This window comes from Ursus americanus, chromosome 2, assembly GCF_024610735.1.
Source record: "Ursus americanus isolate L20-20 chromosome 2, mUrsAme1.1.p, whole genome shotgun sequence".
In the NCBI taxonomy this organism is placed as follows: Eukaryota; Metazoa; Chordata; class Mammalia; order Carnivora; family Ursidae; genus Ursus; species Ursus americanus.
Window position 1 is genome coordinate 46,598,118 of NC_142128.1, and position 20,984 is coordinate 46,619,101.

General features: G+C 49.2%; 1 protein-coding gene across 3 annotated transcripts in view; it reads left to right on the forward strand.

The window, feature by feature from the left end:
* Nucleotides 1-4,933: 4,933 nt before the first annotated feature.
* Nucleotides 4,934-20,984, forward strand: part of C2H1orf226 (chromosome 2 C1orf226 homolog) — a 267,134-nt gene continuing 251,083 nt past the window's right edge. Inside the window, exon 1 of one of the 3 annotated variants that reach the window (XM_045809709.2) lies at nt 4,934-5,367. In XM_045809709.2, the coding sequence (XP_045665665.2) occupies nt 5,263-5,367 (105 nt within the window). In that variant the 5' untranslated portion in view covers nt 4,934-5,262. The remainder of the gene's footprint in view (nt 5,368-20,984) is intronic. The other 2 variants (XM_045809706.2, XM_045809708.2) reach the window with 2 other exon arrangements.

Genomic DNA, 20,984 nt, shown 5'->3' on the forward strand with positions numbered 1-20,984 from the left:
TCAATTCAAAATTCTGCAGACCTTCTTGGCCTTTCAGCTAAGATCAAGTGCAAAATTCTGCAGCCGGTGCTCCTTTCTCAAGATCTCTTTCCACACGTGTTCCAAGAGAAAGACGGCTGTGAGGCAGCATGCAGAGCCTCTCAGAATGTCCAAGACCTTCAATACTATTTGTTTCTTGACTTTTGGGTCCAGGGATGGGTGGGAAAGCACTCCAGAAGGCCAGAAGGCGGGAGCTACAGCCTGGCTCCCCACGGTTCCTGTCTTCCCGCCTCGTTCCTCTGCACTGGCCAGCTGTGCAGGCAAGCCTGGGGCACAAACGAAGTTGATTTGAAAGAGTACTTAATTCATAAAAACGTAACATGCATCATTTTGTCGACAGGCTCACCTGCCCTTGGCATAGAGGCGTAGGTCACCGGAGTCAGTTTCAATCAAGGGGGAAAAAATACTGTAGGCCAGCATCAGAGAGTGTGATATCTTGTAGGATCATCTTTCATACGGGCAAACATCCCAAATTACTGCTTATGTAATGAAACATCATAATAAACCATTGTATTAAACACCATTAATGATAGAAGGATTTTTTTTTCTCAGAAATAATATCTTTATTGCCACCTTTTAAAATGGGCTAATGAGCAGGTCACAGCACAGTATGATGGAGAGAACACTGGACCAGGTTTTGTTTTTTTTTTTTTTTTTTTTTTTTTTTTTATAGCCAGGATTCTAGTCCTGCCTTTGCCATTCATGAACTGAGATCTTAGGCAATCTGGGCTTTGGTTTCTCTGCTGTCAAGGGAGAGACTTCAGGGATCTGTAATGGCTTTTCCAATTCTCAAATCTTATGCCAATATTATTTTATCATGTATTTGTAGGCCCACCCTAGATATCTTTGCAAGTTTTTTATGTGAAACTTTCATTTGTTATTTATCATGAATAAATTCACTATTCTATAAAGCTAAAAAGAAACCAACAAACCAACCCAAACCAGAAAAACCCAAACCCAAAACAAAAAAAAACCAACTCTTCGGTCCTTTGTTTCAGCAGATTCGAGCTCAGATTCAGTTCTGAACCCTGAATTCTGAGTTCTCTCCCCTACTGCAAGAGCCTTGAACAAAGTCTTCCCTGTCTACTGAGAAAAAAAAAGGGGGGGGGGCTAATGATTTCTAGCTCTCTATGCCCCAGGAGACATCATCAAGTTAAAAACAATGCCATGAAGGGGCACCTGGGTGGCTCAGTCATTAAGCGTCTTGTCTTCGGCTTAGGGCCTGATCCCAGGGTCCCGGGATTGAGCCCCGCATCGGGCTCCTCCACTGGGAGCCTGCTTCTTCCTCTCCCACTCCCCCTGCTTGTGTTCCTTCTCTTGCTGGCTGTCTTTCTCTCTGTCAAATAAATAAATAGAATCTTAAAAAAAAAAAAAAACAAACAATGCCACGAAGAAAGAATGTGAACTTTTTGGGTCTAAATGCTATCTAGCAGGAGGAAATCATTATGTGTTCTTAATATTTGTTACGATTTCTACAAAGATCTTGAGTTCTATCCGTGTGGGTATCTGAGCAGTACTGGGCAAGCTGACATCATCTTCATTCTTTGTTGGTTAAACTCATGGAAGGGTTCCCAGGACCTACAAGTTCCTTCCCTCTCTTAGTTTCCTCATCTGTAAAATGTGTATATATATATATTTTTTAAAGATTTTATTTATTTATTCGACAGAGATAGAGATAGAGACAGCCAGAGAGAGAGGGAACACAAGCAGGGGGAGTGGAAGAGGAAGAAGCAGGCTCATGGCGGAGGAGCCTGATATGGGGCTCGATCCCATAATGCCGGGATCATGCCCTGAGCTGAAGGCAGACGCTTAACCGCTGTGCCACCCAGGCGCCCCTCATCTGTAAAATGTGTATACTGATTGTACTTACCTCATATGGCCAAGTAAGACAATGCACAGGGAGTACATTGCGAAGCAGGTGTTTTACGACCAAAAGCAAATTATTTTTCTCAGTTCCAAATATGTATTAAAAATAAAGTTTGCTGTCAATTTACTTATAACCCACCACCGTGTAAGGAAAGATCACTGAAGGAGGAGCTCTAGTTTACAGCGAGGTCTAGTCAAACTACATACTCTCCCCAGGTTTCTGTTCCTTTAACGTGGATTAGGTGCCTGGGTGGCTCAGTTGGTTGGGCGGCTGACTTTGGCTTGGGTCATGATCTCGGGGGTCCTGGGATTGAGCCCTGTGTTGGGTTCCTCACTCAGCAGGGAGTCTGCTTCTCCCTCTGCTCCTCCCCCTGCTCGTTCTCTCTCTCATAAATGGAAAAAATCTTAAAAAAAAAAGTCACTTATTTAAAAAAAAGGGGGGGAGCTGGATTAGAGAACCTCCGAGTAACTTCCAGTTCTAAAAGGATTTAGGAATTTTTCTCAATTCACTTTTAAACAAAGTTCTAATAAAATTTAACATAGCAAGTACTATAGGCTTTAGCAATTTATATTTTAATTAAATGTACTTCAGATTAAAATTGTATTATGCAGTTTCTAATCAGAAGGATATGGAAAGTGATAAAACTTGATTCGTTTAAAAAATAGATCGAAAATACTGTGGGAAATTCAATTATATTCAAAGGTGCAAAAACAAGATTGAAATCACTGCTAAAAAATAAGGAAATTTACTTTGGATGCCCATTGTTTCTGGAAGAAGGGTGTTGTTATGCCTGTGTGGCTCTGACGTATTAGGTGGAGGCCAAAGCAGAGAACAGGCCTCTCCTTTTTGGAACATTTCATCTAACTGAAGTGGAACGAATATAGCTTAGCAACAATACACACCTAAATAAAACATGGACCCTGAATTTGATACGCATCTCATTTGCAGTAAGAAGACTTTCGTGGCAATCAGGCCATGATGGAAACACCTTGTAACATAGAATTGGATTCAAATTCTAGCTCCTCTCCTTTCTAAGTGTGTGACCTTGGGAAAGTTCGTAACCCATCTGTGCCTCAGTTTCTTCAAAAATGGGACAACCCTTAGGAATGTCAGTATTAAATGAGGTAATACATGTAAGGCTCTAAGAACAATGCCTGACACATAGAAAAAGTTCAGTGAACATTAGCTATTATTATTAGACTCCATAAATTACTCCTAGATGTCTACTACGGAGTAGTCACTGTATTACACCCTGAAATATCTTTGGGGTTTCAGCTTTCTGTGTCTGGTCTACCATGTGTTACAGAGTTAGATGGGAAATTCCAAAAATGCAGTAGTCCAATGGGACCCAAGGAAATCTAGAAAAAAGGCCCTTTGGAGTTAAAAGACTTCAAACTCAGGAGGGAAAAGGAGATGTCAATGAGTAGTTGCTTGAGGTCTTGCCTTAAGTTGTGGAGATCCTGTGCCAGGTTTTAGAGAGCACGTTATGATGTATATATTAAGACTATGGTGACATTCAAAGAGTCAGACATGCCTGATTAGACTTTCATGTTCTGTATTTATAAAGATGTTAGTTTGCTCAGTGCAAATGATATTTGGCTCTTACTAATATCTATGACCATAATAAAGTCTGTTTAAAGTATGTGATGAACTTGTTCTAGCCATTGGCTTGCTTTTATTTAAGGGGATATCCCCGGAGATGCCACATCTTGACCAGTTTTCAGCAGATAGGGAGTAAGCAAAATTTAGGCAAGGACTATTGTACTTTAGCACTAGGAGACACAATGAGAAATAGAATTATGGCAGTAAGGCATTCCGTTATATAAATTTATCATGGAAATGGTGTAGGAAGATATGCCTTTTGCTAGCAACGTGGTGTTGCTTTGTGAGGATTCCAAGCCTTGCCCCTGTACCAGTCAATGACGTTTGGTTTAAGAGCTGCCTTGGGGGGATGTATCCACAGGGCATCAAAACCAGGTTGAAGGTGATGAATTCAGCCCTCAGGAGCGGACGGTTCCGTCTCTGTGATCTCAGGTTGGACTGGCGTTGGCACCAGTTTGTTTGGTTGCTTTTGGTGACTTTGGGGTAATGTGAAGCCACAGAAATCATACTTGTCCTGTACCACTCGCTCCCTGTGCGGGCTCAGCAGGTATCTATGATACTCCTGTGACCCCTTCATTTGCACATTCCGCAAGGCAAAAGCTCTTGATGTAAAGGAGAAAAGCAAACGGGGCTCTTCTTAACAACAGGCAAATTGACTGGAGCATTTAGGAAGGAAGAATACAACAGTCAGAAGTAACTTGGAAGTTCATCTTATTCATACCCAGTTACAGAAGGTTTAATTAAGAAAATAAAAAGGCTGAGGCTTCTCTTGTCCTTAGTATTCCTTTTTTGGCCTACTCCATTTCCACGGGCTGATGGCTCTTTAATATTAAAACCATTCCAAAAGGCATCCCCCAGGCCCCATTACACAAGCCACAAATCAACGCTCAAAGGCACAAAAAGCGCCAGCGATGGGCCCCCGTTGGGTACAGTCTTGATTCTTCGGGGAAAGGGAACTCTCAGAATTAGTGATCTGGATGTATTTGGGCCAGGACTTGGGCCTTCCTGGGAGAACATAAACACACGACAATAAACATCGCCCCCCCCACCCCCCCAAACAAAAACAAAACATCCAAGGCGCTGCTGCTGCGGCTGACCCTCGGTAGCCCGGCTCCGAACGTGACCGTAAAAACAGAAGCAGGGCTGAGCCCGGGCGCCCAGGAGCAGGGTGCAGCTTGCGGGCCGGGCCGAAGGGCTCGCGGGCCAGGCAAGGCGGGCACAGCGCTCCCGGGGACTTTCACCTGCTCCGCGGGCGGGCGGTGCGGGGCGGGCGCGGGGCGGGGCCTGGGCTCCTGGGGGCGGAGGCAGCCCGGGCCCCGCCCCGCAGGAGGAGCGCCTCGCCGGCGGCCGATCCGGCGTCTCCGTGACAGGCACCCCGCTCTGCCGCCGCTGCAGCCGCCGCCGCCGCCGCCGCCGCCGCTGCCGCCGCCGCCGCCGCCTTTTCTTCCTCGTCCGGGGCAGCCGCCGCGCCGGTCCCGTTTCGGGCCGCGCGCCCACCGCTCCCCTCCCCCGGCCCGCGCCACCCGCTCGGGCTCCCGCCGCCGCCGCCCTCCTCGCCCGCAGGAATCGCGCGGCCACAGCGCCGCCCGCAGCCGCGCAGCCCGCTGCCGTCCGGCCCTCGGCGCCACTCGGGTCCCGGCTCCCGCGGCCGCCGCGCGCCCCTCCCCTCCCCTCCCCTCCTCACCCCTCCCCGGTGTGGCCAGCCCCTTCCCGCCGCCGCCTCTGGAGGAGCCTGTCCACCGCGGGTCACCACCATGCCCAGCAAAACCAAGTACAACCTTGTGGACGATGGGCACGACCTGCGGATCCCCTTGCACAACGAGGACGCCTTCCAGCACGGCATTTGCTTCGAGGCCAAGGTAAGGGGCCCCCGGGGGGGGGCATTCCGGGGAGGGGGCACGTCCGAGCGGACGCGGGGCTGGCGGGCCAGGCTGATGTGGGGGGCCTTTCTGTTAGGGAAGTGACTCCCCTTGTCGGGACTGAATTCCGCGGGCTCCTGCCCAGAACTGCTACAGAGCAGCTGCGAAGTTTGGGCGGTATTGCTTCGCCCCCTCCTCCCACCTGCAGACGCCCCCATCCTCACCTCCCGGGACTGCCTGACTTCCCGATCCCTCCTTCCAATCAGGAGAGGCCAGAGGGGAAAGCAGCCTGGACCCCTGGTTCTTTAGAATCGCTTTGGGGAAGCTCTGGTGTTATTTACCTGCTGGGATCCCATGGGAGAGGTGCTTTCAGGAAGGTTTTTTTAAAGGGGGAATGCTTACTTCCTGATTGAAGAAAATAATACAGGGGTGTTTTTGTTTTAGATTCCAGATAACCGGGTCCAGGTGTCAGTCACTTCTTAAATGCCTGATTTGCCACCACTCCTTTGCAAGTGCCAGTCATTGAAGGGGGAAGGGTGAAAGCTGCCCATTTGCTAGTTTTGTGGCGTAATGTTAAGTTTCAGCAGCTAGTAGGGAACCGCTGTTGAAGAATTTAGCAGGGATGGCTGGAATTTTCAGCTCTGGTCCGTCCTTGGGGAGGGGGCGGGGCGCAAGCCTGGGGACTGGACCAGGAGGTGCGCGATAAGGCTGACCCCCTGAGATGCACTTCCCAGAGGGAGGCGTTCTGGTTCCTGCAGTCACAGCTGGGGCTCCTGCTGCCCATCACTTGCGGAAAGTGCTTCTGCTCTTCCTTCATGCCACCTGACCCCAAAGACCCAGAGTTTCTCAGCACCTGCAGTGTGCCTGTCGCTGATAAGTGACAGAAGGTATTACCCTTCCCAGTAGGTTGTTTTTTAGGTTCTTGCTGGTTTTGAAAAGACAGTACTTTCGATGTGGAGACAGTTTTACTCCTCGTTCCCTTTTTTCCTTCATGACTTTGAAGATGCATGGTGTTATCTCAGGCAAGGGTGATTCCATCAGGTGGCTATTTCCTTCAGTTTGTGAAACATCTTTCGAGTGTCTGATATGTGCCCAGTGCAGTCAGTTATCTTTAGACTTTTTTTCCTTCTCATGGGGATGAATGAATTGGTGAATCTTAACCCCCCCCAATAACCTTCCCCCAACCATATTTGCTAGAGCTAGGACACCCCCTATCCCCCACCCCCCACCCCACTCAAACCCTGCAGTGGAATGCAGAGCCGAATTACTGGGTATGGCTGGGACCAGAGTGGGGCTGTAGCCAAGATCTTATCTTGCTTCTCTCAGAATAGATCTGGTTGGTCTAAGATGGGATGTTTGGGTTAATTTTTGTCCAGGCCTGTTGCTCTGGTGAACAAGTTTTTCACTTTACAGCATGGCTTTTTATCATGATCATAATTCAGTTTTCTTGGATATCCATAAACCGGGGAATTAGCTTTGTCTTGTTTGGGTCACCAGTGCTCCGTTTCATGAGAACGAGGGCAAGAAGGGGGATCAAGAATTAAAGTAGTTTTAAAACCTTTTAAATTCTTTTTGCATGGTCTCTGCCTTTGATCCCAACTAGGTCTCAAAACCTAGTAGGCATATGAATCCTATTGAAAAGTCTGATTCTTACCACCCCCAATTCTAATTTGACACATCTGGGGGGAGCCAGGGACTGGGTACCCTTAATGGGAATTGCGGGTGATTTAATGCAAGTGGCTGGGACCAGACTTTGAGAAACACTGGGCTTGAGGCTTGCCTCCAACTTGCTGGATCTTACCTTCACCTTCCCAACATGTAATTTCTTTTCTATTTTTTTTTAAGATTTTATTTATTTATTTGAGAGAGAGAGAGACAGCCAGCGAGAGAGGGAACACAGCAGGGGGAGTGGGAGAGGAAGAAGCAGGCTCCCAGCGGAGGAGCCTGATGCGGGGCTCAATCCCGGGACCCTGGGATCAGGCCCTAAGCCGAAGACAAGACGCTTAATGACTGAGCCACCCAGGCGCCCCTGGAATTTCTTTTCTAAGCAGACGTCTGGGGGCTGCATGATGTCGTTCCTATAGTAACTTCCCCGGGTTCACACACAGTGGTGCTTGATTAGAGGAGGGGGAGCCACAGCTGGTCCAGGCTGTGTTCTGAGTGCAGATCTGAGACATAGGGGACCAAGGGGTTCTGTTCTGAGAACGGCAAGGTAGAGGAGAAAGGACAGGGCTGACTGAGGCCTGGGTCCTAACTCCCAGCCCTTTGTAATCGACGCTGGATACCAGTACGTTCAAACCCCCTCAGCCAAGACCTGAGTAGAGGTGGAAGCAGAAGCTTCCTTGCCGCAGGTGCGTCCAGCAAGTGCGTCCTCTGGCTGGTTTCCACCTCCCACCAGAGCAGGGTCTGTGGACCTTCACACTCACTGGGATTTCAGGGTTAAATCCACACCACATTCGTCCCTTGTTTTGGAAAAGCACAGGCTGGAAAATGTAAATGTATTCTTGCTGCCTTGTCAGATCCCCGTGGAAAATGAGCGCAGGTCTTTCTCTCCCAAGGGCTGGCAGTTTTTCAGAATCAACACTGGATGGAGTGACTGTTTGGACGGATGCCGCTCATTTTCAGGCTTCTGCAGAGATTGAAAGGTTGTGGCTGGGGTTGAAGGGCATCTGGGAGTCAGAGGGCCAGTGCATTTAAAAACATCATGAGGGTGCCTGGGTGGCTCAGTCAGTTAAGCAGCATCTGATTCTTGATTTCGGCTCAGGTCATGATCTCAGGGTGGAGAGATACGAGCCCTGCATTGGGCTCCATGCTGGGTGAGGAGCCTGTTTAAGATTCTCTCTCCCCTCTCCCCCAGCTCTCGCTCTCTCTCTACCAAAAAAAAAAAAAAAAAAAAAAAAAAAAAAAAAAAAAGAAAACATCATGCATTAATGATTAAGCAAAATCTTAGATGTTTTTCATGTGCAGTTTCATGTAATTCTCATTGCTTCCCTAGAGGTGGGTCTCCTTATGTCTTATAAATGAGGACATAGGCTCAGGGAGGTTGTTGGCTGCTTTAGTGCACACAGCTGTGGATGGCCAAGCGAGTAAACCTGGGTGCTTTGACTCCAGACTCCCAGATCCAGTGCTTACTTAATACTTTTTATGGAGTGTTCCCTCTGTGCTGGGCAGGGGTCTGGTTCATGGCTCACTGGTGGGGCATCCTCAGGTTGCTGGCCTCTCGGACTCAGTTGCAGGAAATTCCTTAAATTTTTATTGCTGGGCTGTTTCCAGATATCCTCCTGGACTGGGAGCTGCTCCTAAGGGGTTACCTGCTCTCCGTGGTCAGGATGGGTGCCTAGCTCATCGATCATTGCTGGTGGGGTGGGTGGTAAGATCTCACTTGGCCTGATGGCTTGTATGGCCCCTCCGTACCTGCCTCTCCTTTTTCCCCGTGTGTCTTCCTGATAGCCAGTACCATTGACGGACTGTCTCCCCTTGCTGGGTGAGGAGGAGACAGCGAATGCCTTCGGTGCAAAGAATAATACAAGTATTAGTAGCATAGTTATGCATTTTGTAGGTGATTTTTTTATTTGCATGGGACTTTCCCATACAAAGATTTTTCTTCACGTAGAAACAGAAACATTAGTGTCCTCTCCATTTCTCAGATGAAAAAAAACTGGGAATCAGAGGGATTAACTCGACTGGCATCACAGAATTGCTAAGACCATATGATTCCAGCTGATATTTAGCGAGGACTTGTATGAGTCATGGAGCTGCCATGGCCCAGTGCTGTTGTCTCCCGGTCCACGGTTCCTCCTCTGAATGCTCGAGGAGTCGCCCCTCTGTGTGCACAGTGCTCATGGCCTCGCCCGTTCCCAGAGACCGCGTGAATGGTGCAGACTGTCACAACTGGAAAGCACCTTAGCTTACTTGGTACACAACCCCCTCCTTTTACAGAGGAGGAAATTGCAGTGCAGGGGGAAGTCATTGACCCAGGGTCACCTCGCTGGATTAGAACAGAACCAGGACTCATCCCTGGTTTCCTGGCTTCAAGTCAGTTTCAGTAATCTATTGCAGCTTAACCGACTACCTGAAAACGGAGTGGCTTTACACAGCATCTGTTTATTTCGTGGGTCAGGAATTCAGGCGGGGCTTGGCTGGGCTGTTCTTCTGTTGCGTGTGATGTTGACGGGCTCACTCGTTTGGTTTCATTTAGCTGTGGCTGGGCTGGGCTGGAAGGTCCTAGAAGGTATCAGTCACATGACTTTCAAGAGGGAGTGTTCCAGGCAGCGAAGGCAGAACCTCGAAGGCCTGGCCTCCAAAGTTAACACAGGGTCATTTTTGTATTCTGTTGGTCAAATCAGGCCATAGGCCGGCTCAGATTCAAGGGGAGGAGAAGTGGATTTCATTCCTGAGGGGGAAGCGTTAGGGTCACATTGCACGGGTGCACATGGGGTGGGAGAGATTGCCGAAGCTGTCATCGGGTCACAGTCGGCTACAAAATTTTGTGTTTTTCCCCTCTGCGTATACCTTCTGCAGTGATGTTGAGTGTCCTTTGAGGACGTTGTCTCCTGCTTCTGCATTGAACCCCCTGCCCCAGCATCAGGTGCATACCTAGCCAGCAGTAACAAATTATTTGTCAAGTGGAAGAAAGTACGAATTGTAGAGAGTCTGAAAGCAGTAAGGATATTGTCATATTGTGCAGTGATTTTGCAGCTGGGGAGCTTTTGGTCAAAGCTGAACTCCGCTGTCTGGCCATATTTCCCTCCTTGCTAACTGGTTTCACTGGCTGGTGTTTTCCATGATGTGGATTTTAGAGATTCCAGAAACCCCGGACAGCAGGCTGCCTGTGGATGCCTCTTGAGCACGCTGTGGTGAGGGCTTCCAGATTAGGACATTACAGTATTGGCTCACCATAAATGGGGTGCTCTGACTCATACTTGAGCCTGTAGCATGGTAAAGAGCTCTCACCCCGACTCCACAGTATCCTGGGTGTGTGAGCTCTGCCTCCAAGGTCTTGTCTTCTGGACCAGTAGGGGTTCAGATGGAGGGCCTGCTGTATACATTGATACGACCACTGAAGCAAAGGTTCATTTCACCCTCTTATGTATTTGTCCAGATGCTTTTAAACCCATTGTTATCTTTTCTTTTTTTTTAATTAAGTAAGCTCTACCCCCAACATGGGGCTGGAACTCACGACCCCAAGATCAACAGTCGTGTGGTCTACTAATGGATCCAGCCAGGCACCCGTCCCATTGTTATCTTCTGCCCAGACCACTTTTGGGGGGCGGTGAGTTTCAAAGATACAGTGCTGCTCCTAGATGATGCCTGTTTTTATTCGTCCAGGTGCCCCCATGTGTTCCTCCACAGCTGGTGTTTGGGGATCTGACAGACAAGTCTATTTCTACCTAGCCATACATTTCATGAAATGATGGCTTTCAGTCTTGTCTCCTTGGCCCAAAATGTCCCAGTCCTTTCAGTGGTGCAAATCATGCAGCCACATATAATGTTGACCTTTGCCAGTCATTATGTCCAAGACCCTAATCACCCTCACCGTTTATTATCGCTTACTCATAATGCTGCTACTTCCAGGAACTCGAACTTTCAGAATGCTTTCTTTGACTATAATTATCTGCCTCCTCACACCCTCATTGCCTTGAGGCTGCCTTTAGCTCCCCAGTGACCTCGCCATCCTTGTCCTGATCCCTGGGGCTGCCTGGGGCCATGCCCATGACCCTTTCTGCCCCTTCCACTTTCCTGCTCGATGTTGGAAACTTGATCTCTGCTGCTTTCCTTCGTCCTTCCTCGTTTTGGAAGATGAGCTTCCTTTTCCCCTTCTTAGAGTTTTATTGAGGCATAAGTCACGTACCATACAATTCACTAACGTAAAATATACAATTAAGTGGAAGTGGTTTTTAGTATATTCACAGACATGTGCAACCGTCACTGCAATCAGTTTTGGAATATTTTCATCACCTCCAAAAGAAACCTCTCTACCCTCTAGTTAGCATCCCCCTACCCCCCCATCCGTCCCAGCCCTAAGCAACCATTAAACTGCTTTCTGTCTCTAGATTTGCCTATTCTGGACATTTTATATCCATGAAATCATGTAATATGTTTTCTGTGTGTGCGCACATGTGCATGTGACCGGCAGTTTTTTTTTTAAGATTTATTTAATAGCACGTATGCACGCAGGGGTAGGAAGGAACAGAGGGAGAGAATCTCTAAGCAGACTCCCTGCTGAGTGTGGAGCCCGACAAGGGCCTCGATCTCACTACCCTGAGATCACGACCTGAGCTGAAACCAAGAGTCGGACGCTTAATGGACTGAGCCAGCCAGGCGCCCCGCGACTGCATCGTTACCTTAGCGTGTTTTCAGCCCGTCCTGCAGCAGGTGTGAGTGCGTCACTCCTTTTAACGGCCGGATCATACTCCATGGCACGGATTGCCGTATTTTGTTTACCCACGCACCCACTGATGGATACTGAGGTTTCTTCTTTAGCTCCTGTGAATCCTGCTTCTGTAAACACGGGTGTCCAAGGTTTGCTGGGGATGTCTGTTTTCATTTCTTGTGGGTAGATAAGTAGGAGTGGAATTGCTGCGTCTCCTAGTAACTAGGTTTAACCCTTTGTGGAACCGGCAGGGGCTGTTTCCAGTGTGGTTGCACCGTACCCACTAGCGAGGTTTTGGTTTCCCACGTCCTCACCGGCACTTACTATAGTCTGGCTTTTTGAGTCTAGCCAGCCTAGTGGGTGTGAAGTGCTGTCTATTGTGGTTTTTATTTGCATTTCCCTGATGAATAATGATACAGAACATCTTCTCACATGTTTATTGGCCATTTATATGTCGTCTTCGGAGAAGCCTCTGTTCGGATCTTTGACCCATTTTTTGGATTGTCTTTTTAAAACTTTTGAGTTGTAAGAGTTCTTTATGCTGTATTCAAGTCCTTTATATAGATGTGTGCGTATTTTCACCTATTCTGTGGGTGGTCTTTTCACTTTGTTCATACTGCCCTTTGAAATGTGGAAGTTTTTAATTGTGATGAAGTCCAATTATATATATTTTTCTTTCCCCCTCTTTCTTTTTGGGATCCATCTGCCCTCTGTCCTCTGCAGAGACCTTGTTCAATATCCCCATCACTGCCCACCCCCAGCTTGCCCTGGGCCGACCTTCCTCCCTACCGGTTCACTGCTCTCTGCCCAGAAATGCACTGTGGCCTTCCCTACGTGAAGATCCACTGCTCTGCACCTCTTTCTTTAACAAGTGTCCCTCCTGCCCTTTCTCAGCTTAGTCCGGGGAGAGAGCGTCTGCTCTCTGTAGTTTCCCAGTGTCTGCTCAGCTCCTGGCAGTGTGCTGACTTCTGTCCTGGCTCCCGAATAGAAACTGTTGTACTGTCCCCTGCTCTGTGCTCGTTCCTTGCTGAGTTTTCTTGCTGTGCAACCTGTCCTCCTCGGAATGCCTCAGTCGGCTCCCAGAGCAGGCTCTCGGGTGACTGTGCTCTGCCTGTCCCTCCCACTCGCCCTCCTCCTCCTCCTTTCTCCTCCCTTGCACCTCTCCTGTGAGGGCATGTTTGCATCCCCCCCTCTCTGCTAGGCAGGTTGGCTCCTGGACCTCTAACTCCAGTCCAGACTCTAGATGTCTATTTGCTGCTTCCTGCTGGTTGTCTCTGCCCCAAGGAATGTGTTGCTGACCCCTTTCCTCCACAAGCTGGATAACAAATCTGACTTGGGACTCCTCTTAGTGACCCCACCAAGCTCTCGGGCAACAAGGCCTGACACTTTGGAGCACTGCCTGGACCCTTTGGTGTAACAGCCGACTCATCGGTTGTTCACTGGATCCCCATTGTGGCCAAACCCCCACATCAAGTCAGTTGCTGTGTTCTTGAATTTTCTCAGTGACCTCCACCCATGCACCCTGCTCGTTCCTTCCTTTCCTACCTCTGGCTGGTTCAGACGCTCACTACCTCTCCCCAGACTGTTTGAGTAGCTTTCTGGAGGCCTCCACTTGATCCTGTAAACTTTTGCTGTGGTAATTTTCCTGCAATATAATTATATTGTCCTCCTACTCAAAAACACAGAGAGTCTCCAAGCCTACTATATTAGATCCAAAATTCTTAGCATGATATTCAGGGCTCTCTGTTTTTGAACACTTGCCCTTGTCACCCCATACTCCGACCTGATCAGAGTACACCCCATTCCCTAGGCCCCCTTGTCCCACTCAGACGTAGCCCAGTGTCACTTGCTGGGGTGGCGTGACCAGTCCCTCCTCTGTGTTGAGAGGACTGACCAGACCCCACTGTGCAGTTGAGCAGCTCATCCCTGATTTTTTCCTCCCTGCGTCGTCATCAGGGGCTTTGTCGCTCTGCCACTCCGCCCCATGCCGAGTGCAGTGCCGAGTGCAGTTCCTTGCATAGAGAATGTGCATTTGCAGTAAATGGACATAATTTCTGAGATGCTGTCTATGAGGACTGCCAGGAGGGCCCTGATGTGAGCCCAAGAACTGGACAGGCCTCAGCTGGCTCCTGTCCCCTCCCGACCTGGTCTCCTGCTCTGTGCAGTCCCCTAGCCTCCCAGGACTCACCCCCGCCCCCACCTCGCAGAATGCCTCTTCCTTGCAGAGGAAGTGCCGAGTAAGCATTTTCCCCGAATTAAATGGAATTCCCGTGATGGATGGGCGGTGGAGTTAGAATCTTTGATTACAGAACATGTGGCCGGTTTCAGGAAGAGATAATTGGCATTTATTAGTAAAAAACCCATCTTCAGCCTGTCGTGTTCGCATTAATGAATTGATACCTTTTCCCCCCTAATTCATTGTTTTGTTTCCTTTCACTTGCTAGTTTATAATCTTAGGAACATGGATTTGGTTGACAGTGTAGCAGAGGATGGGGTCAGGAGCCGGACTGTGCTTGGGTCCAGATCCCGGCCCCATCCCTCTCTGGGTGTGTGACTTTCTGCCAGTAACTTCACATCTGTCCTGTGGTACCCTGGTCTGTAAAAAGAGGGCACACGTATCACCCACCTCCTGGGGTACATGAGCTGCACATGGAAAGGCCTCGTGCGGCCTGGCACGGGGCGGGCTGCTGCTGTTATGAGCAGTATTTTGTCCTACAAATTGCGCCATAGGTTTCGTCTGTGCGTGGTTGTAATCTGCGGCAATAGTAGATTAATTCTTCGATAAGTCGGAGGCCTGGTAGTGCATTATCTTCACGCTGCACGCCTGTTTAAAGCTCTGGCTATGGGACCACTCTGATTCCCAAAGTTGCAACTCAGACAGCGTGACTACTTTGTGGGCTTAAAATAGCTGTCAGCCTCCTCGGGAGGGAAGAAAAAAAGGGTTAACGAGCTGCTGGGACACGCCCCCATCACATGTGTCCCAGCCTTTAATCCTCGTTAGGATTAAAAATCACAGAATCTCGTGGCGTGCGGTATGCTGTCTGTCTTCACTGTCTTTCCCTGAATGTCTTGGATAAATATTTCTGTAAGCAGAGGTAATCTAAGCAGAAGGAATCTTGCATCATGGGATTAATTAATATCTTGTGATGCTTACATTTCCCCTTTCAATTTTTCTATTCAGCATCACGTTTCCTTATAAGCCCCAGAGCAGCTGGCTTTAAAAGTTACTTACGGGGGCACTTCCAGCAAGTTTTGTCCCCAGAGTGGCCGAGCCCTTCGGACCCCGGCTCCTCTACCCATAGTGTGTCAGCCCGTTGGTTTTCTGCAGCCCTTGACTGAGGCTCGTGGGTCTTACACCCTGATGGTCCATCCGTGCGAAAGGAGGGCTGTGGCTTCTCCCCCATTTATTCTGGAGGTACAGTGCTTCCCAGGAGGACTGTTGACCTGAGCAGCCTGAGAGTGGAATGAGACCTGGAACTCTCCTGCACCCAGAACATTCTGAACTGTTTTAGCCTGTGTGTGAGCACATGAGAAGGCAATGCATGCTTGCAGAATTGTCTCAGGTCCTGTGTTGTGTCTGCTCTTCCCTGCTGGTCTCGTGTGTGCATCTCCTGCCTCCTGATCTAGGCTGTAAGCTCCTCTAGGGCCAACGGGAAACTCCACCAGCCTGTCCACATCGTAGAAAGCCAACATAATAATCACTGTCATTTTAAAAGCACTTACTGTGTTCCAGGCCCTGTTCACATTTATGGAATGATTTTTCTTCCGAACAGCTGTGGGAGTGAAGGTACTCTTATCACCCATTTTACAGATGGGGAAGCTGAGGCATAGAGAGACAGAGTTTAGTAATGGATAGGTTCCCCCCAGACAAAGCCAGGCAGTTGGGCTCAGGGCATCATCACTGCATATCTTCCAAAATACCAAGAGCTAATATTTATCAAGTACATATTCTGTGCTTAGTTCTCAGCGTTTTACATATGTTAACCTTTACAGTGGCCCCATGAGGGTAGATGTTATTGTTCCCATTTTGCAGAGGAGGAAACTGAGGCACATCTTTCTAGGCCGGATTGAATGGGCAAATGGTCTAGTAAAGGTGGTGGTCTTCACACCCCTCATCGAGGTCCTGCCTGTGACCCAGGGACTGGTCTGCTGCTGTGTGCCAGTGGGCCACAGGCCACTTGCAAAGACTCCTCTGGTGCGCCATGTTGCTGATCTCTCGATCTGGACAGGAGGCCTTAGTGAGTGGGACAGCCAGTGGGGGGAGAGCAGCTTGGGAGGCCCTTCCTTCCTGGGGAGTGCTGTTATTTGCTGGGCTTTGCTGCGCACTTCCTGTGTAGCGGTGGGCTCCGCTCCCCCTCACCACACCTCTTCCTCCCAGCCGTGTCCACGCCCCCTTCCCTGCCTTTCCCGGCTCCATTTCTGAGGACCCATCCTCTCTGCCTGGAGGACCCATCCTCTCTACCCGGAGGCCCCTCCAGGAGAGGGTGAATGCTGGCCGTCTTCAGCCAAGGAGCTCCTGTTGCTCTTGGAAATCTCAGCCCACAGCGCCCCACAGAGAAGCTCCTCTGTTGTGTCCTTTTGTTCTATCTTGATTATAAACTCTTCCGTTGTTGTGTTGGGCTCCTCGGATGGGAAGAGGCGCTCATGTGGAAGTGTTTTCTTTTTCTGCCAAGAGGAAGATTAATGTCTCCCAGGGGCCGAGTGACAGGTAACATAACATCTCACTCCCATGCTCTTTCCACATAAACACACATGACCTGTACCTGGGGCGTAGTTACGTTTTCAGGTGGGCCCTCCACGTGTGTGGGTTTTCTGTTCTTAAATTTGGCAACGCCGCTTAAACACGTTTTATCCTGGCACCCGTGTCCAAAGTGTGATGGAAACTTGACCTCTGGACTCAAGGGTACTTAAATGCAACTCTTTCCTCTTTCAGGTCAAGAATTTTGCAGCGTCCTTCAAGGAGCAGAATCCCCTGCAAATGCCTTCAATTAGTGAAGGCAGCTGTTCTCAAACTGTGGCGTCTCAGAATCATCTGGAAACCAATAAAAATACGGAGGCCGGGGCTTGTTGAAGTAGCATTAGGGCCTGATGTGTCTTGATCACATCTTCCAGGTGATGCTGATAGACACCCTAATTTGAGACGCTGGACCTGGAGCACTGGTTCTGACACCTGGCTGCTCATCGGGGAGTTAGAAAAACCATTCTGATGGAGGGGTGTTCTTGGCGATTCTAATTCACTTAGTAGGGGGTGCTGCCTGGGGATTGCAGTTCTCATGTCTTCTGTTTCTTTTGTGAGGCTGTTTTTTTTTTTTTTTTTTTTTAACTCCAAGCACATTACTTAAATGAAGGCTGCTTTAAAATTTTTGTTAGGTAATTCGAGTATATCTGTCATCTTGGTGTTGGCATCTGTTGATTGTCTTCTCTCATTCATGTCGAGATTTTCTTGGTTCCCGGAATGATGAATGATTTTTGATTGAAACCTGGACATTTTGGGTATTAGGAGATTCTGGATCTTAATTAAATCTTCTGTTTCAGCAGAACTCCTCTGCCCCATTACTGTCAGGTGGGGATGGAAGTCTGGAGTCTTTATTGGCCTCAGCTGAGACCATGCCTCAGCCGGGCAGGAGCGCCTCACGGGTGTTGCTCCCGGGCTTCCAGTGACGCTCTGCCTTTTTAACCGCTGTGTGCTGGTGAAAGTCCTGAACTCTCTTCTCCGCCTCCTCTGCCCCCAGCAGGGAGGGGTGGAGGCTGTGTTACCCTGGCGGCGGGCTTCCATGCAGCCTTCCCTGATAGCCTCAGGAAGAAGGTAAGGGTGGAGCGTCTCCTTCCAGGCTGATGAAGGTAGACGTCAGGTTTCTTTCTTTTTTTAAAAGATTTTATTTGAGAGAGAGCACACGCAAGAGAGTGTGAGAGCACAAACGGGGAGCAGGAGAGGGAGAAGCAGGCTCCCCGCTGAGCGGCTCGATCCCAGGACCCCGGGATCACAACCTGAGCTGAAGTCAGAGGCTTCACCGACTGGGCCACCCAGGCGCCCCAGAAGTCAGGGTTCTTGACCCAGCTGGTGGGGGCACGGTTTTCTTTTGTGGCGTTGGGCTGGAGTAGGGCTGGTATTGTCTGAAACTTTTCTGTCGTGGGAGGCTGCCCCGCCCTGGTCCTTTGGCTGGAGAAAGCAGGCTCCTCTTGGGACTTTAAAAAAATTTTTTTTTTTTTTTAGTAATCTCTACACCCATTGTGGGGCTCGAACTCACAACCTGGAGATCAAGAGTTGCATGTTCTCGTGACTAAGCCAGCGGGCGTCCTGGGATTTTTTAAATGGTCCGCCTGTTGGTGTTTCTGGGTCTCTGGCTTCTCCGGCAACCGGTTTGGGATACATGAGGCGGAAAGAAAACCCAGGGAAGCCAATTGCCACGTCGTTCCCTGGGTGCTGAGGTCCCTGGCTGCTTGGCCTTCTTTCTGTCTTTGAGTCCTCTTCTGCTAGCTTTGTATGTGCTAGCTGCAGTTTTTGGTTGTTGTCAGCAGGAGGAATGGAGAAAAGTTTGTCTACTCTGTTTCTGGAAACAGTTGCGCACACGGGAAGCTTTAAAAGATGAACGGATAGTGAAAAGGGTGTGTATGTGTGTTTATACACATGCAATGGAATATTATTCAGCTATAAAAAATGAGATCTTGCCATTTGTGCCAACGTGGATAGATTTAGAGGATGTTATGTAAGTAAGTCGGATACGTGCCATATGATTTCACTTTTATGTGGGATCTGAAAAACAATAGACTCGTAAATGCAGAGAACGGACTGGTGGTTGTCAGACAGGAGAGGTGGGGGGATGGGTGAATAGGTGATGGGGATTAAGAGGTACAAACTTGCAGTTACAGAGTAAGTCAGAGACGAACAGTGCAGCAGAGGGAACGTGGTCCGTGATATTGTAATAACCGCAGGGTGATTGGATGATGGCGCTTGTCATGGTGAGCCCCGAGTAACAGGTGGACTTGTTGAAGCGATGGGCACACCTGAAACTATAACATCGTCAATTATGGCGGTAAAGCTCCTCCAGGTGATTGTAATCACATCAGGACGCACAATCGAGAACCTCCGGGTCCGTGTGCTGGAGCCGGCGGAGGCGGTTTTGGTGAAAGGACCAGAAGGCCCTGGGCTCTTCCCCAAGTGCTGGTCTTCATGAATCCTTGTGTACTCCCTCCTAGTCCTTAAAGCCCTTCTATTCACTTTCCTTCCATAGATTATTTCTTTCCTCCATGTAGCCCGTTCGGAATCTAACCTGTGTTCCCAGAATACGTGTTCCTAATTGCAGGTGTAGAAATAGATCCAATCCTATAGGACGTATTTATTGTGCTTCTGTACTGGGGGTACAATGCTTGGTGTTGGGGTCAAAGAACCAGAAGATCAGACGGTGACTGGAAGGAAATCCCGCAGGCTGGGGAGCTACGGATGTGTGGAAAGACGGGCACGATGCTAGGATCAGGTATTGACCACATACTGTGTGCTGGGCATTCTGCGAGGTGTCTTCTAAGCTTTCTCATTTAATCCTTTGAACTGCACTGCATGATAGATGGTATTTTCTCTCGTACGGTGGTTCAGGAGGCTCTGTGTTAAGTGACTTGTCCAAGGTCACTCCATCCCCAAATCTGGGGCAACACTGGACCACGAATTTGCTAAAACAGGGCCTTGCTTTTTCCGGTGGATGTTCCACTGAGCTTTCCTCATGAGCTGACGGTACTGCTGTGCTGGGGGAGAGCTTCTCTGCATATATTCTTCCCCAGACCCAGGACGGTGTTCAGAGGCCGCTGTTAATGACTCGGGCTGTGACTTCAGAAGGGGTCTTGCAGGGGCATGAAATGACAATTCTTGAGTGTAAGAATGTCACTGGAGTAGTTGTGCAAAGAGTGGGTTGCCCTCGCGTGTGTGCGTGGTAGGGGGGTAGTAAGAGACCAATGAGAGCTGGTAGCGGCTGGAACCAGGGCCCATGTTCCCCTCTGGAAGTTGCCCAGAGGTACAAGGTCTCCTTCAGTTTGGCAGGGGCACATGCATGAGTAATGAAGGGAGTGGGCAGCTTTTAGGGAAGGGAAGGGAAGAAGGGAAAGGTTGTCCTGTGGTAGGAGTGGAGGAGACGAGGGTTCATAAACACAGTGCCTTGTATTAGGATGAGGAAAGGGATAAGAGCTGTTTGTAAAAATAAAGCAAACAGAGGAGCAGTGCTAAAAACCCAGGTATAGGACCTGAACCGGGGTGATGAAGGGTGGGGGGCATGGAAATGAAGGGGTAGAGGTCAGAGAAATTAGGCCAAGGCCAGGCTGTATTTGGGAAGGAGAGTCAGAAAGGATGCAGAATTAAATCGTCTGTGCTTCCAAGGAACGTGGATCGGATCGTTGGAACTCCCGTGACAAGACTTTGAACGACCTCCATTTGGAGGACCCTTTAAAATGTGAACTGCATGAGCTTGAAAGGTGGTGTCACTTGCCTCCTCTCTGTCTGGTCCTAAGCTGTTGGCCAGGGGTTGGGCCCTTAGTCGCGCCACGTCCTGATGTCCTGTGTGGAGTTCTCTATATTCCTCGAGCAGTCCTGACATCTCTCACTCCCTCAGAGTTGGGGGAGCAGTGCTGTTCAGGCTGCTGAGACATGACAGCTTAAGGTCCGTTCAGCCACACGATGAGCATGAGACCGTGTCTGTGGGAGCCCCTTGCGAAATGAGCGAGAGGCTGCATGGGCTGCTCGGAAGGGCTATAAGAACACAGACCCGGGGGCGCCTGGGTGGTTCAGTCGTTAAGCGTCTGCCTTGGGCTCAGGGCGTGATCCCGGCATTCTGGGATCGAGCCCCACATCAGGCTCCTCTGCTGGAAGCCTGCTTCTTCCTCTCCCACTCCCCCTGCTTGTGTTCCCTCTCTCGCTGGCTGTCTCTCTCTCTCTGTCAAATAAATGAAATCTTAAAAAAAAAACAAAAAACAAACAAACAAAAAAAACCAAAAACACCACAGACCCTGGGTAGCTGACATTCTCCACAAGCTGGGATTAGGATGGCCCTTTCTCCCTCCTGGTATCTTCTTGAAGTGGAAGTTGCTGGAACATGAGAACTTCAGGCAGGGATTTTAGAAGTCACTGGTGGCAAATCTGTAATGGGTTCCTGAGGCTAATGAGGTTGTTAGAGGTAGCTGACAGCAATGTCTGGTGTGTTCCTAGGCCTTCTGCTAATACTCCCTGCCTGTATCACAACCACTTCTGTCTTGTATGGTTCCC